Consider the following 16,609-nt stretch of genomic DNA (forward strand, 5'->3'; position numbering starts at 1 on the left):
TTTCATAGCCAAATTGTCAGTTGAGTAGCCAGAGCCTCCTCGATCCATGGCCTTTTTTTCCAAGCTACCTGACTGTGTGACTGTACTTTACAGATAGCGTTATTTCCACAGGGAAAGGCAATGTGAGGGGTGAGAAGATGATACAGCAGCATGAACACTAACAGATACTTACTTATGCACGTCAGTCAGTCTGGTGTTTTAATGCCTCCTTTATGCCTCTGTTTGAAAGACATACAGAAAAGGTGTTGGCCACGTGAACCAGAAGATAATCTGCCAAGTAGGGTCAGATGTGTAGTCTGAACGTAGCAACTTGTTTATTTTCCTTAAATTACACATGTTGCTACAGGGAAAGAGACAATATCCTGCCTGGGAGCCAGAATTCTGCTTCCCCTGACTCTGCTGGGTAAGACCAGGCGAGTGACGATAGCTAGATATGCCTCAGACTCCATGTTTATGAATAGGGATGAGGACAATCTGCAGCACTTTTCAGTCCCACCACTGTGAAATTCTTCATAATATCTGCTCAGGGCTGTAACTAGTAGGTGGAGCTCAAGATGGTACATACACCTGTCTCAGGCAGAGGTGTGGTTAGGCTGCCTTGTGACTTGCTTTTTGGTGGGATCTGTCTCGTCCTTCATAACCTGTTCCCCAAAATACTGTCTCAGATGCTCTTTAGCATTTCAGATCATCTTTATGTGCTTTTGGTTGAATCTTGAGGAACTTCAAGGAAAAGGGAGGCAGAAAGGACACCGGGGCCATCTTTGGGATTTCCCAGATCAAATCCTTTACCTGTAATCTCCCATCCCTGAGTGGGAGAAACAGCACTGCTGGTTTTGGGGTAGCCGTGACATGATGGCCAACCCATAGCACCTGTCCAGCTCTGCTGCTGTGGTGTTGGGATGAACGGTTGCAGCAGTGTTCGAGGAAAAGAGCCATCTTCATCACCATGGGGTGCTGCCAGTTCTGGAGACATAATGGTCCCACACTGTCACGGGACACAGAGAGGTTCTTCAAACCCTTGCACTGCACTCCCATCTGCTGACACCAGGTAGGATTTCACCAGGGAGCTCCCATTCTTTGCACCAGAGGCTTCAGTTCAGAGCTCCTTTCAAATGCTGAATTTAAGTACTAAGTGGCACTGATAATCCATCTCTAATAATCTTGACGGGAACACCACTGTGAGTTGTACAACTGCTAAATAGGAATAGGCTGAGGAACGCGTGGTGTGTCCTCTTCCCATCCTCTGTATGCTTGGTTACTTAACAAGTGGAAAAGTGATCTGATTTTTCTTCTCTGTGTCTTGCTTTTGCCCTCACCCAGCCAAAGAAACAGAGTGGGCAGTGATGGCCAAATGAGGATCTTTACCCATCCATAGTTGTCTCAAGCCAAATCTCCAGTGGTGTGCAGTGTTGTTTACTGGGACCTGAACCAGGCCTGGCTGTTCAAAGGCAGTGCCTTGCCCCATGAGGCCAAGAGTGTCCTGGTGTGTTACTGAAGTTCTGGCCCAGGAATGAGCCCATAACAGGATCCTTGTGTGCAGAAAAGGCAAGGCAGGGAAAAAGCAGAGGTTTCCAGGGACTGACTGCAAAAAACAGCTGAGCTGACTGGACAAAGCCTTAAAAAGCCTGGTCTGAATTCAGTGTTGGCCCAGGTTTGTGCAGGAGTCTGGAGTAGGTGCTCTCCCAGTGTCTCCTCCAACCTGAGTAGTTCTCTGGCTCTTTTGTACTCCAAGCCATGCTGCGTATCGACCCTTGCTCAAGACAGACAAATGGCCACTGGCAGATAGGATTAACATTTCTGTGTTAGCCTGAGCAGTGCTGAGAAGGGCAAGTCTCCCTTCATAGGTTTAGCCTGGTTTGAGCAAAGAATATCAGCAAGGAGGTTTTCCCATTCTCTGAAAAAACACAGCAGTAGCAAGCGGGGAAATTCTCCCCCGTGATCAGAGAGGGCCTACCTGAGGACAAAATTTTGGACCAAGGTCCCTTTGTGATTTGCCCATATCAGGACCATAAACCTCACACAAAACCTCTTGTCTCACTGCTACTGGGCAAGCAGGGGTCAGGGAAGCAACTCTGATCACCCATGGGGCTGTGCCATGGGAAACCCCCACAGCAACTGGTGCTAGCGGAAAAAGCTGGGGCTCACTGTGGGTGCCAGCAACCCTCACACTCCTTCCCTCAGTTCCAATCTGCACCTTGGAGTGCATTTGAAATACAGGCACCAGTCCATTGCCATGGGAAGACCCATACTAAGGCAGAGTGGTGTCCCAAAACACCATGGTTGGTTTTGATCTCCACCTGCTGCCCCACAGCGGCTGCAAACCAGTGTGAATGATGAGGCTGCTGCCTTTCTTGCCCTGTACCCATTCTCCTGATGTTCATTTGGACAGCAAAAAATTCCTGACAGTATTTTCAGTTTTCTTTTTTCCCCCCATTTTTGTATTTGCAGTATAGTCAATTATGTGTACCAAATGTATTTTCAAGCCCCCTTCTGCCAGGTTTTGGTGGTGCTGGATAAAGTGATGCCTGCCCCGATTACTGATGTCATATGGAAAAACTTTTTTTCCCCTTCCAAATCCAAAGCTGCTGGACCCATAATGACAGAGCTGTCTTTGTTGTTGCCCTTTCCCGTTTCCTTTCAGCTTGCTTGATGTTCTTCTACAGCAGCTTTTAAAACTCACCTCAGGTCCTTCTTGGTGGAGGAGATACAATTTAGTTGTAGCAAATGCTGATGTAAATGAGCCAGGCTTTTGTTGCTCCAGAGCCAACTTGGAGAGTGATTTGCCAAGCGTTGGGGGCTGATTGTGTCGATTACTCATGTGAGCGTATTAATGAAGTTGCAGGGAGGCCAGTTGCACAATGGCCCCATTCAGCTGGCTTTCTAAATTGCTACCAGAAATCTGGCAAGTTTTTAATAAGGGCTTTTGCAGTATTTTGGGGAAATCTCTTGTCTGTGAAAGATGCTCTGCTGATCTGGAAACTTAGGAGGTGCATACATGAATTGTTTATCCAGTCAGTGTCCCAAGAGCATTTTTTGAAACCTGTGCTTGCTGCCCTTTAGCTGTCAAGTAAGCAGCAGTGGATTTGGGGAAGGATTGGGTGAAGATTAGCTTTAACACGACACGGTGGCTGGCTGAGTGAATTTGGCATTTGTAGGTTTATAGAGCTGTGATTTCCAGTATGCTCAACAGTCGATGAAACTTTTTTTTTTTTCAAGTAGTTGATGCAAAGCAGTTTGTCTGCCTTCTGCAGTTGTCTTCTGTGAGGTCCAGTTATCGTTAATAATTACATCTCTACCCCTAGGCCAGGAACGGAAGCACCTGAGCTTGTCTGATCACCAGAGGGTTTGGGAATAGGTGGCATCTCCCAGAGGAGCCACAGGAAGCATGCTGCCTGGGCCAGCTCAGTGATGGAATGGGGAGCAGGGTGCCAGCAATTAAACTCATGGGGACATCTCCCTCTGCAGGCAGCAGGATCTTTGGAATATGAAGGACAAGCTGCTGCTTGCTCTCAGAGATGTTGCTAAAATGAGTCACTTGAGGGTGACACTGCTGGCCGGAGACCTCGGTCATGCTGTGGCAGGAGGAGGAAATTATCTGCCCCAAGAAACACCTGCAATGCTTCTGTGCAGGATCACCTAGCAGGGACAGGCCCTGGGAGCATGAGCTGTGTCTCAAAACCAGGTGGATGGGTGGGTGTGGCTGGGGGTGTGCCAGGCACAGCTGCTCTGGGACCTGGGGAGGCATCAGTGAGCAACACCAGGAATTGCAGGAGAAGTTGCTTACACAGTCTTGCATCAGGAAAGAACCTTGAATTTGGCTTGTGCAATAACTTCCATGCTTGTGACTGAAGGGAGATGAGGTTCTTTTCACACTTCCATTTTTTAAAGTTTTAATGCGTGATCTTGATATGAAAGCACAGTGCATTGAATAAATAAGCATGTGTGCCATAAAGAATATTTTAGAAAGTTACCTACTTACAATTTAAGCATTTCACCAACATTAACCTTTTTGTAACCCCTTTCTGTATTACAAGGAGAGCAAGAGAGAGTTCAGTGAGGGACCTACCTCAACTTGTACAGTGAGTTAAGAGGAGGTCTCGAAAACTAACCCCAAACTCTTTTTCTCCTATTTTGACCACTGGCTATTTTATCTTTAGCTTTGGTTGTTGTTTGGTTGGGTTTTTTTCTGAAAATCATGGATGTTATTACAATGTCAGTGTGTTGAGAGGTTCCAGCCACAGCACACTTTTATGGAGATAGTATTTCAGCATTCACTTTTTGGTATAATGGATCGAGGCAGTGACCTGTAAAGTCTAATCTCCTGCCTCCACTGCTGATTGATATGGAACACTTTAGAGGCAGCGAAAATTGACTCCCACACCTACTGCTTCTGGAGAAGGCTGGTTTTTCCTTGCTGAATATAGGAATACTTGGACATAGCAATGCTTTAGAGGGCTGTCTACACACTCACATGATAGTGCTTCTCATCTTCTTCCACAGGGCAGTTATATGGATGTGAAAAGGTACTTGAGTGAGTGTAGTATAGGTTTTTTGCCCCCCACATAGGCAGGTAGGCAGTGGTGATCTACAGCAGCAAAGCAAATCCCTAGTGGGGCAGTTGTACAGCATGAAAAGCTGTGAGCAAACCAGCTTTGCCTTACGGGTTTCAAGTGCCTGGGTGCATGGGAGGCGGGGAGTCTGGGGAACCTGACAGAGCTGATGGGGCTGTGCTGGTAGGAGCAAGCTGCAGGGCCAGGCTCTCACCTCTGCTGTGTTTGCAGGGGAGGAGGGCTGGGGCTGGTCCTGGCCAGCGCAGGCTTTGGCCGCCTGACCGCCCCCATCATGGAGCTCCACAACCAGAAAGGCTACTTCCTCCACCACGTCATCTTCGCCTGCTGTACGCTCATCTGCATCATCTGCATCCTGCTGCTGCCGGAGAGCAAGAACCAGAACCTGCCTGAGAACATCCCGGATGGGGAACATTACACCCGGCAGCCCCTCCTGCCGCACAAGAAGGGGGAGCAGCCCCTGCTCCTGACAAACTCTGAACTCAAGGATTATTCCGGCCTCCACGACTCAGCAGCTGTGAGTGACGGAATCTCAGAGAACACCACTGCCAACGGGATGAAGTCGATGTAACTGGGTGGACTTTTTTTTTCTTCTGTTTGTTTTATTTTTATTTTTTTTTTGTTGGGTTGTTCGGGTTGGTTTTTTTCTTTTTTCCTCTTTCTTTTGTATTTTATTTGATGCTGTTGTGCAGGAGGAGCAGCACTTTGGGCAAAGGTGTTTTGCACAGACTTTACAAACCAGTGATGGAGCAGACACAGACTTTGGGGAATTCAACTCTGCTGCTAAAGCAACTTTTGGCATCTTCAACTGTTTTGCAGATTGCTCTTGAAAACATTATGGGGGAAGACTCATCTGAGAAAAGACCTGGCTGGAGGTAGCCCTTCAGAAGTCTTTTTTTTCCTGCCATTAAATATGTATATTTATTTTGATTTATTCTCAAGAAGCACTTTATTTCCTTTTCCTTTCATAGATCACAAAAATGAAGCCATCTTCTTGTAAGAGGTGCAGCCATTCCAAGAAAGAAACCAAGGGGGGGTTGTTTTTTGTTTTGGTTTTGTGTTTCTTTAAAGGAAAGAGGGATCCACTGCAAAGTTGAATTGACTGAAATTTAGACTTGTGCAACGTTCTTCTGCCTGTCTAGGAAGTCCAAGTGCCCAGGTTGCCTGCTGTGTTTGTATAGACCAAAAAAGAAAGCAAAAAAAAAAAAAAAGCAAAGCCTGTTGTGACTCAAACTCTGACTGCATCTTATGTTCGTTTTTATAGCCCATGTGAACTTACAAGTTACTTTCTAAATTAGTACTTTCTTTTTTTTTTTCACCTAATGCAGTGAAGAAAATCCTACCCAAACAGTCTGATTTTCAAAGAGAATCAGCCTTCTGCATTTTAACAGTCCATTAATCTACTTTAGGTGGTTCCCGTTGGTGTTTACTAGTAACATACATGATATAAATTATTTGACCAATGATGCAAAAATTAGTTTTGCTGAGAGTGGCTTTAATTACTAGGAGGTCCAGAATCTCCAGTCAACTGCTCCAGGAGAAAAGCATAGACCAGCAGGGACAAAAAGTAAGGAGCATGGGTTACAATCTGTACTTTTATTCCAAAAGGCAGCACAGCTGGGATTCCCACTCCTGGGAAAAGAGTGTCCTGGCATTGCCTTACCTGTTTTTGGAAACAGGGTTTTTCTTATCAGTTTAAGTGGAGAAAATGCTTAAGTGACTACTGGAGAGGAATGAATCGATAGCCTGTAAATAATGACTTATAGTCTGCTGTTGGGCATCTTGGGGCTTTTAGAGATGTTTTCTGGTTCTGACCCAAGAATATACAATTAACTCACCCACACTTCCCCCTTCCCTACCTGTGCTCTTGTAGGATTTTCATTCAGAAAAAAAGGGGGGGAAAAAGTTTCCTTAAATTGGATTGATCCTACTCTAGGCTAAGCAAAGTGAGCATCCAGTTTGTCTCTTGCTGTGCAGATGGCACTTTGATAATGGCCACTTGACTTCTCCAGCCCCCAAACCAACTATTTCCTTTAGCCATTGGCTTCTGGTTCTCACTGCGTGAATATCGTGAGGATCTAGTCCAATGCAAGTCCTTTGTAAACAAACAGCTTTCTTGCATTGTAGTTAACCTCCCTCCTCCCCCTTCCTCTTCTCCTTCCTCACTCAGGCCATCCATTTGTGATTGCTCAGTCGTGCAGACGTTCAAGCAAACAGAGCAGCAGGATGTCGATGTTGTATTGAGTGTCCATATGATTGCCACTTTGTTTGATGTACATCTTGCGTTCACGCGCATGGAAAGCACTCATTTGCCCTGTACTCCTCTACCCTCCCTCCCCCCCTCCCCCTGTGCTGTATATATTGTCAATTTAACTACTGTACCTAACAATTTCCATCCTCCGTTGGGCTGCCAATGTCCTCTTACAGGCCCAAATAAGTCAGAGGTAGGCGATGCAGTAAGTAGCGCAGCCTCGGATGCTGACGAGAGCAAGGGGACAGGGTGGACCTGCCAGAAGCAACAGAGATTGTTGTGTTTAGAGTAACAATGTTGTCCTAAAGCTGCTAGTTTTTGTACAGAGGATGTGGACATTCGAGTTCTTCCTGAGCCTGGTAAGAAACACTGGACCAGTTGATGGTAGTTTTGCCCAAATTTACAGTACTGTTTTTCTTCACCTTTGCTAGACTTGCTGTGACAGTGAGAGCCCAACCTTCCTTACACTCGAGTTTGATTGTCGAGCGTGGCTGCTTCTCTTTTTGTTCTGTGCTGAGACTTCTGCAGTCTATGTCCACCTAAGGAAAAAACCCAGACCTTCCCCATTTATGCAGTATTCACGTGCCAAATTTGTGCAATAACTTTTGCCTTTGATAAAGAGATGCTTGTTGCAAATCGCACACACTGGGGGGAGGGGGGGAAAAGAAACACCAAAGTGGGTTCACAACAAAAAAATTGAAGAAGTACAACAAGTCTTAAAGGAAAAGGGCCTCAAAGTGGAGGAGCAGGGTCAAGTGCAGAGGCAGAGAGTGGTGTCCTGCCATCCATCGCGCCCTGCCAGCAGCTCCTTCCTTCGTGGTCTCTGTGCCTGTGTGCTCAAGCTACGGTACAGCTCTTGTAGACCATCCACGAGCCTGTTGAATCAGATGCTTCCAGCACTGTCAGCAGTCCTGGTGTGCCCACTGCTCTTGTTCGCTGCGCTTTATCGTTTCCTATTCTGGTGGTTGCTCTCTGATGACAGAGAGGCCCAGGGAAGAGAATAGTTGTTTAAACATATCAATGTTTATGTAATAAACCAACTAGGTGACAGGAACTTGCGGCAATTTTTTTTTTATTACTATTCTTATAAAATTGACTTGATTTGCTGCCTTTTTGGGTGTTTTACCTGAAACCAACTACTTTTACCTGAAACCCAGTAGTTGGTACTGATCTTCAAAGTGGGGAGCCCCAACATTTCAAGTTGGTCTGGCCCTCTGCTTCCGTCATGACAATAAAGCACAAACTAATTTTCTGCCTTGGCAGCTCCAGTTTTGCTCCTTTTCCTGACAAGATCAACACCTCTGCCATTTTTTTTCCCACACATGCTCACAGAGTTGGAAAGCTTTTGCTAAGCATATCTCATGTGGAGGAGTCGGGTACCAGGAGATGCAGCTGGGCAGAAACAAAAAGTGGAGGTGCTTTCTGTCCTCTGCCTAGTCCCATAGCAGGACAGGGCTCTCAGTCTGTGGCACCATTAGCTCCACAGCCATCACCAGGAAAGGCTTTTCTCAGGAGGCTCTTTCTGGCCATTGCAGCAGGGAAAGTGGCCAAAGCTGTCCTGTCCATTCTGGCCTTTTTCTGTGAACCTTCAGTAACCTCTAAGCCCATCAATGGATTTTTCTTTGGGTCTACCATTTAAGGGCTTTCTTGCGTCTTTGTGAGTTTAAACAAAAATGTGAAAGTGACATTATGCTTGATCTTGGGGGTTTTTTCCCCCCTTTTAAGGCTTCAGTACTGCTTTTGTTGCCAGACACACTGCAAATGGATAATGACAGTTATCCATTTTCTGTCTGCAAGTGTTTTGTGGCAACTCAGGAAGGAGTTTGTGAGAGTTACTTTTCAGTTTCATTAACTGGCCTTTTTTTTTTTTTTTGGCCTTTTTTTTTTAATTGAAGTATTTTAACTGTTGCTACTTCCTGGAGCCAAACACTAAAGGTCACCAAATTGGAAGCAGAAGTGCCATTAACTGAACTCTGAATGTCAAGTCAAGTGGCGCCTGTAGTTGGCACATAAGACAACACTATTAAGTGGGGGGATGATCTCCCCTGCTGTAACCTTTTTTTTTTTTTTTTTAAGAAAATTAAAATGACAAACCTCATTTTAAATGTATTGTGTAAAATGTTTCGGGAAAGGAGTATGATGTGTTATGTCTAGTGGGTGAGACCTCCCTCCCCATTTCAGTTTCTGATGAAGTTTTTAAAAAATCGTGTTACTGTATGTTTTGATCATGAATAGTCTGGTGGTGCTTCCTTATAGCACAAGCTTAAATCAAGTACTGAAAACAGTCTTACAAGCTAAATGTCTGCATGATGTTACATCTGTTGTACCTACTGAAAATAACTTTGTATGTAAATGTACAGAATAAAATGACATTGTCCCATCAGTTTGCTCTCCTTGGTCTGGCTCCCTTGCAGTGACTTCTGAAACAACCTGGCAGCAGCTAATGTGACACCTCAGCAAACAGCCCTGCTCTCCTCTAGAAACAGAATGAGCTGGTTTAAAATTGGACTAATCAACACATTGATTTGCAACTAATTACCTTTTACATTCAGCCATAGAAGAACAGTTGAGTTGCTTTCCTGGGTGGTGTAAATTAAACAGAAAATACCCTCCAACCGTTGGTTTTTGCAATTCTGGTCTTGCACTGCGGCTGAGGACTGGTGGCTGTTCCCACCAGGTAAGGAAGGGCCCTCTGTGCTTACATCAAACGTGCAATGTTGAAGCCACTGGGTGTTCAAACCCCTTTGGACAAGAGACTCATCAGGGGTTACACCTTCTACATCAGCAACCTCTTGGTTATTGGTTTTAATTGCTGATTGTAGCACCACAGCAAGGTAAGATCATCAGTTTTCTGTAGGTTGTTGGGACGGTTGTCTAGCAGCAGCACTAATATTTTTATCTGCACCAGAAGCTTATGTCTGAATCAGAGTTTAACTTGCAATGCAAAAAAAATAACCTGGTTTAGCTCATCAGGCTGCTACACTCAGGGTTCCTCAAAATTGTTGTGAATAATGGGTGGTGGCCCATAGCACAGCACGTACTACCAGCTGCAAATGGTCACCATACTGTTAGCTCTGTGGTTGGTTTGGGGTTTTTTTTGTATAGTGCACTTTTAGCTGCCCTTCTTGTTGAACAAGATAGATGATGGATCTGCCTCAGAAAGGATATCCATCCTACCTAAAAGCAAGTCCAGAGATGCAGCAGCAGGATGCTTTGCATCAGTGGTGGTGGTGATGACTGATTTTTCTAATGAGTACGCTTGGTTTACACACATGATGCTCTCCTAGCAGCCTGATAGATTTATCTGTTGTCCAAAATTCAAGCTGTGCTTTTTCATTCTACATGGCCCTCGGAGACTTGCAGGAAAACATTCATGAAACCCCTCTACTGTTCCCAGTGCCCACGAGATGGAAGGAAATCCAGTGCTGAGCACTAGTACTATAACCAGCAGGGATTGAAAAGACAGAGCAACGTAACACTCATTTTATGTTACAGCTTTTCAGTACTAAAACCATGGTATGTGCTTTTTTTTATTTGAACATTAAAAGCTGCTATACTATGTTCAATACTCGTACATAGTAGAATAATTATACAGGTAGAATTTGGAACAGATTTCCCAGCAGGTCCCTCTATTGCATGCAGGCCATACACTCTTACAATGATGTTCTCACTTTGCAGCATGTTTTGTAATCTACTTGTCTATCCTCTACTTACCAGGGTAGCAAATTTGGAAAAAAAATAAATAACAATTCAAACCAAACTGTATTTAGGTTCAGCTATAATTAAGAACAACTGCAAATTCAATCAAAACAATACAAACCAAATACACTCAGTATCAGTGTGAAAACTGGAATCAGTTTTTCTAAAACAAAAACTCATGCTATTTTACAATGATGGAAAGTCAGAACTTCTCTGGAAAAGCCATCATTTCTTCTTTGATCCTGTTTTCTATGAGTAAGGTGAAACTGCTGTCTGTGTTTTGAAGATTGTAGCTGACAAATATCTGTTTTTTGGTCTTGCTGGCTAAAACACACAAAAAAAGAGTATTCAGATATAGTTTGCTCATACATAAAAGTGATGATGGTGTTCAAGCATTTTTTTAAAAAGGTATCATGCAGGTTTCTAAGATAACATTCTCTTGCCGTGCTGGACCCAGCTATAAAGGCATAACAGAACAAGTACCTGTGTGTTGGCACGTTGGGCAAAGGTAAGCACATCATTGAAATGGGCAGTATAAGCCTGGTGACTATCAAATAGGTTTTGGCCCAATGTAAAAAGCCTCACAGTGTTTTCTGTGGATACTGGATGCTTCTTGAATACAGTACAGTCTGAGTGAAACCACAGGCTATACTCTTGGCACTGATGTCCAGTTTGTGAGTAGGTAAGTTCATGCTGTGAAAACACTTACAGAAGGGAAGCGCTCAATAAAATATTCAGGCTCCGCTTAACAAAGTTCTGTTTCATTATGAACCCCTAAAAAGGCTCCCAAAAGTCTACACCACTCTTGTCTAAGCATGCTATCAACAATTTTGTTTCCTTTAACCTTTTTTTATAGGGTGTCCTTGAACACTCCAGGAGGCTGGAGAATCTGGGTTGCATATGATGAAGCCAAGGACAAGCTCCAGGTGACTGTAATGCCAAATACCTAGAGAGAGGTGCTATAAAATTAAGAGCTGCCTTCCATGACAGAGCTAATTAACAGTGAACAAAATAATGTCCACTGGGGTGGGAAGACTGAATTATCAGAGTAGAATAGGTAACACCAAGAAGTGTTTTGTAACTAAAATGGAATTCTACTCTAGATTTTACCACAGTAATATAGCAAATTTGTAACTCTCTTTACACACTGCTAAAGCTAAACTTTGTGAAGAATATCAGCATCATAGAGGAAAAATAGAGTCTAGATTTAAATTGAGTTGTGTGACATAGAAGACAAAATAATGGCATTTGGATCACAAGATATTCCAGCAGGAAATTAGCTGGGAACTAGCAATCCTAGGGAGCAATCAGACTGTTTTGCTGAACATTCAAAAATACCATCTGAATTCAAATTTTAAAAAGTGAAGATAAACTCACCAGTACGCCTAATATCTCAATCCTTTTTAAATGGGAAAGTTAACTACAGGAAATCTATATATACATATAAAATAGACTTAAGCAGAATCCCTGAGGCATTTTTATTATGCAAATCAATTTATTATCATTAACCATTCTAACAGGTTACCAGCTTCCTGGCTCACTAAGCAGGGCTGCTTCTGAAATAAGACTCATTTGCCTTTTTAAGACTTGGCACTATAAAATGCTGATAGAATGCACCACGTTGCTCTGATTGCAAAAAAAAATAATAATAATAGTGCTTGGCATCAGATTTTGTTGTATAAAGCAGCACATTTTATAAGCACTTAACCATCATGCCTTGAATGAATGCAATGCTAATTCTGAACTAATTAATACCATTATCCTATCTAATGAAGCTACAACATACACTGCAGTGTCAAAACTCAACTTTTTAATTACATTTGCATATGACTTGATTGAGTCTCTGGGATGCTGTTCCCGTTCCTGGAAATACTGTGAATCCCTCAGGGCTGCCTATGCCAAGAAGCACGAAGAGCTCTATTGCCATCAGGACCTTTTTGGTCCCCACTTCTTGTGGATTCATTTGGACAGGTGGACTCTTGCGAGAAGGAGAGAGGAGGGAAGAAGATCTTATGCCTCCATGCAAGACCATTTGCAACTGTAAACTAAAGCAGAAAATCACAAAAGACAGGGCTTACCCAAAATCCCTCCACAGCAGGGCTGTTTTCACACAGCCTGGCTGCTAACCCCTGTTGCACCAGCTCCTGGAAGCAGAGGAAAAGCTTCCCTGACAGCCCATCATCCAGGATGAATGCCAAGAGGCACAACAGCAGCACAGACCTACTGCTACAACCTCACAGGGGCAGGGCCCAAATCTAAGCTTGAAGAGGAGCCCAGTGGGAGGAGAAACGGCAGAACAAGTGTTAGGCACAGGTTTGTAGATCACTCGTGCTGGAAAAGGGGGGAGAACTGTGACCAACTGGGAAAGACTTAAAAGGAGCTTCAGATGATCTTCACCAAGAGTCTGCCAGTCCCTGCAGTGGGAAGATGAGGTCATGGAGTTATTCAGCAGTCACTGTGGCTGAAAGCACAGGGGTTTTGGCATATGAAGGTAAGGGAGGCACTAATGCACAAGACCTCCTCATGAATTGGACTCCACTAACCCACAAGAAAACACCTTTTAGGATTTGGGTTTCTTGACTAGCGAGACCCATCTCATGCCAGCACAATTGGGCAGGGTGGTGAGAAACACTCAGGTACCTGATATAAACAGGTATAGACAGAAGTAGCTGAAGAGAGATCAGAACACAGCTAATGTGTCTTCTGCAATGGGAAATAAATAAACAAAACAAACCAACAACAATGTGAAATAATGGAAAAGACAGAGCCAGTACTCCAAATACAGCTGCCCTGGCTAGGACTCATTCCAGGCTATAAAGAAAACAATGAGAGAACATGTATACAGATGCATGGGAGTGTGAAACTCCTTCTCCAGGGCAGAGAACCTGACATTGCAGGAACAAAAGGCAGGTGATAGACTGCAACTAGGAAGTATAAGAAATAAAAATACTTCAGCTGCATACACTGCCATTTGAACATGTCAGTGCCTGTGAAGATCATCATAGAAGAAGCATGGAAAAAATGGTGACAGCATAGAAGAATGAAAAAAAAAATTAAAAATACTGCCTGCCTGAAAATTACCACAGGGCAAGATGGTTAAAAAAGGCTACTTAGGAAGCAGAGCTGCAAGTCAGGCTGGGCTGTGAATAGCACCTCTTATTACAGAATATGTGGGAGTACCAAGGATTTAATTTCCCAGAGGAAAACTAAACAACAATAAACAGCAAAGCTTGGTGCTTCTAGTCAAGGCAGAACACAGATTCCATACCAAGCACTTCATGAAACAAAAATGATACAGAGATGCTTAGTGATGATCTTCCAGATCCACTGGTTTCAGGAAAATAAACAATTTTGGACTAAGTGACTAAGAGCTGACTTAAATTGCTGGATTGACAAAAGCAGGCCTAAATACGAAGATGCAGGATTTGAGAAAGAAGATTTATTTCTGTTCTCAAAAGTCAGTTATGATCAGAGGAAGAGGAAGCACATCATTATTCAAAGCCAGAAGTGTATTATTGACTTTTTCTTTCCAACCAAAGCTGAAAAAGGTCTACAGCCTTCCTCAATACAGTATACCTAAAGCAGGAGAGCACAAGAATAGCATCTATAAAGAATACAAGAGACTGACTAGCAAGGAAATCTGCAACGCAGAGGCCAGATGGCATGGACACAGAGGAACATTGACCAAAAAGCCTATCTGGGCTGCAGCTGGCAAAGAAAGCTTAAGATGAAATAACGAAAGACACATAATGAAGGCACACAAACAAAAAGAAAACAGGAAGGTGCATTTTGCTCTGATGAGAAAAAATAATTGATATCCCAGAACCTAGCAACACTATCAGTTCTCAGTAAGATACTACGTGAAATTAGCAATGCAAATGAGAAACAGACCTTAAAAAAAAAAAAAAAAAAGGCAGCACAACTTACTTACTGTGAGAAAAATCAGGTGACTCAGACAGCCTCTGTCCTAGAACACTGAAGGAACTAATGTAATAAATGACAGCTTATTACCAACTCTAGGTATGAAATCTGTAATAAATCTTTAAGAAGAAAGAGAGCACACATGCTAAAGAAAAACAGGACAGGAGGGTGGGAACCACTAAGACACATTAGAGCTGTTATGGGACTCCAACGCTGCACAGAAGCTTAGAGAAAGATTCAGGAGAAATTAATGAGGAAACAGAAAACTGAATAAACTGTTACACTTTATCCAGAGTAAACCCTCTCTGACTACATTTCTACTAACTACTTAAGGATATTGTACTAATTACACATAAAGAAAGCATGTTATACAGTACCCCACAGAATTACTACTTAAAGTGGAAATTACTGAACCCAGTATGTAGAGAAAAAGCTGCCACCAGGAGAGACTACAACAGTGGTTATTGAAAGGTAACTTACCAGGATGAAGAGAGAACCCTAGTACTGTTTTCCAAAGATCAGTCTTGTGAGCAAACCTTTTTATATAGACATTAGTGGCTGTAGAGAAGTAGGCTTGTGAAACTGCCTGACAACACAAACTCAGGACATATTCCCCGTCAGGGAGAACAGTACGCAGGTAATGAAGAAGAATATTGTGGCCTTTCCAACTGGAACAACAGAAGATGAGGTTGAGCTGTGCAGTGTCTCGCATATAAAAGCCAGTAACAGGTACAAGCAGTTCACCAGCTGGAGCTGCATCGATTACTGGCAGGTGATGATGTGTGACCAGCGTGATGCAGCTGCCAGAGGTGTGAGGGTGCTGGGATGTACTAGGCTAAGCATTTTTTGAGAGATACAGGGGTTTGAAAGTTAGGGTTCAGATTCAGAAATCTGGCTACGTCAGCAGGTACAGCAGGACCCTCTCACACGTGCTGAAAATGGGAGACACCCCCAGAGGTGCCCACTACGTGCTGCAGGACCAAGTCAGATCAAACAGTAGCATCTCTGGGATGATCCAGGGCTTTCCCAGGCCGGAACTCCTCAGGATTCAGGGGCCGTGACGAGGGCTGGCTTCATGTTCAGGCAAAACGCAGCACGGAAGTACCACAGCTTTACAGGGAGGAAAACCCCCGACATCCCAGCAGAGAGTGGAAAAGCACTGAGCATCCCGCTCGCTGGGCACCGGTACGTACCTCCTCCGCCCCACAGACACAGCCGGGGCTGGGGTATTAAACAACAGGCTTTCGGTAACTCTCCACGGCTCCCAGCAAGGCCGCGGCCCGGGCCCGCCCGTCTCCCCGCCCCTGCGGAGGGGCAGCCCGCCCCACCCCGCCCCCGCAGCATCCCCGCAGCATCCCCGCACCTACCCAACCGCTGGGCCAGGGAGGCAGAGGCGGGGTCGGAGGGGTCTCCCAGGAGCGAGGCGGCCACCGGGACGCTGTCCTGCAAAGCGGAGCACAGCAGCGGGCACGGCTCAGGCGGCGGCAGCGCGGCGGCAGGCCCGAGGCGGAGGCCACAAGGCGCCGGGCCGCCCTCCCTCCCTCCCTCCCGCCCCGCCGCAGGGGGGGGAACCCCGGCAGGGGACACACTCACTCGGGGGTTGCACATGGCGACGGCCAGGCTGGCGAGGGTGGGCGCGGCGCCCACCCAGAGGAAGAGCGAGTCCCGCAGCCGCATGGCGTGGAAGTGCACCTGCTGCTCGCCCAGCCGCCCGCTGAAGTCGTGCAGGGCGATGCCGCCCCCCGCCGCCGCCGCCGCTCCCCCGCTGCCCGCCGCCTCCATCCGCGCTGCTCCCGGCTCTCGGAGAGCCAGGCCCCAGCCAGCGGCCCGCCCCGCACGCCCGGGGAGGCGGTGCTCGGCCCCAAGCCCGCCCCGCCGCCCGGTGCCGCCCCCCGGGCACCGCACCTCCCCCGCCCCGGGTGCCCTTTGGAGGCGGGCAGGTCAATCGCAAGCACAGCGACAGGCTGGGCAAAGAACGGATCGGGGAAGAGTCGCCAGGAGAAGGGCTTGGGGGTGCTGGTCGGGGAGGGAAGCTGAAGGTGAGCAGGCGACCCAGCTGCGCTCGCAGCCCGGAAAGCCGCCCGTGTCCTGGGCCGTGGCCAGCGGGGGGAGGGAGGTGGTTCTGCCGCTCTGCCTTCGTGAGAGCCCACCTGGAGTGCTGTGACCCTCT

General features: G+C 45.6%; 2 protein-coding genes across 3 annotated transcripts in view; one reads left to right on the top strand and one right to left on the bottom strand.

Annotated features, from left to right (window-relative positions):
• SLC22A23 (solute carrier family 22 member 23) overlaps positions 1-9,202 on the top strand; it is a 118,076-nt gene extending 108,874 nt beyond the window's left edge. For both annotated transcript variants that reach the window (XM_051609803.1, XM_051609804.1), the window contains one exon: positions 4,782-9,202. In XM_051609803.1, the coding sequence (XP_051465763.1) occupies positions 4,782-5,139 (358 nt within the window). In that variant the 3' untranslated portion in view covers positions 5,140-9,202. The remainder of the gene's footprint in view (positions 1-4,781) is intronic.
• Positions 9,203-10,315: 1,113 nt separating this feature from the next.
• On the bottom strand, positions 10,316-16,263 carry PSMG4 (proteasome assembly chaperone 4). Its single transcript, XM_051612135.1, has 3 exons — positions 16,033-16,263; positions 15,807-15,882; positions 10,316-10,842 (listed from the first exon to the last, which is right to left on the bottom strand). Exons 1-3 carry the CDS (start codon positions 16,219-16,221, stop codon positions 10,721-10,723), a joined length of 387 nt encoding a protein of 128 aa, XP_051468095.1. The 5' UTR covers positions 16,222-16,263; the 3' UTR covers positions 10,316-10,720.
• Positions 16,264-16,609: the final 346 nt, after the last annotated feature.

This window comes from Apus apus, chromosome 2 (assembly GCF_020740795.1).
Source record: "Apus apus isolate bApuApu2 chromosome 2, bApuApu2.pri.cur, whole genome shotgun sequence".
Taxonomy (NCBI): domain Eukaryota; kingdom Metazoa; phylum Chordata; class Aves; order Apodiformes; family Apodidae; genus Apus; species Apus apus.

Coding starts and splice junctions, on each gene's coding strand:
- PSMG4 (XM_051612135.1), bottom strand. CDS start 16,221: ATGGAGGCGGCGGGCAGCGGGGGAGCGGCGGCGGCGGCGGGGGGCGGC. Junction 15,883..16,032: donor TCGCCATGTGCAACCCCCGA/GTGAGTGTGTCC, acceptor TCCGCTTTGCAG/GACAGCGTCCCGGTGGCCGC. Junction 10,843..15,806: donor CTCCCTGGCCCAGCGGTTGG/GTAGGTGCGGGG, acceptor TGTGTGTTTTAG/CCAGCAAGACCAAAAAACAG.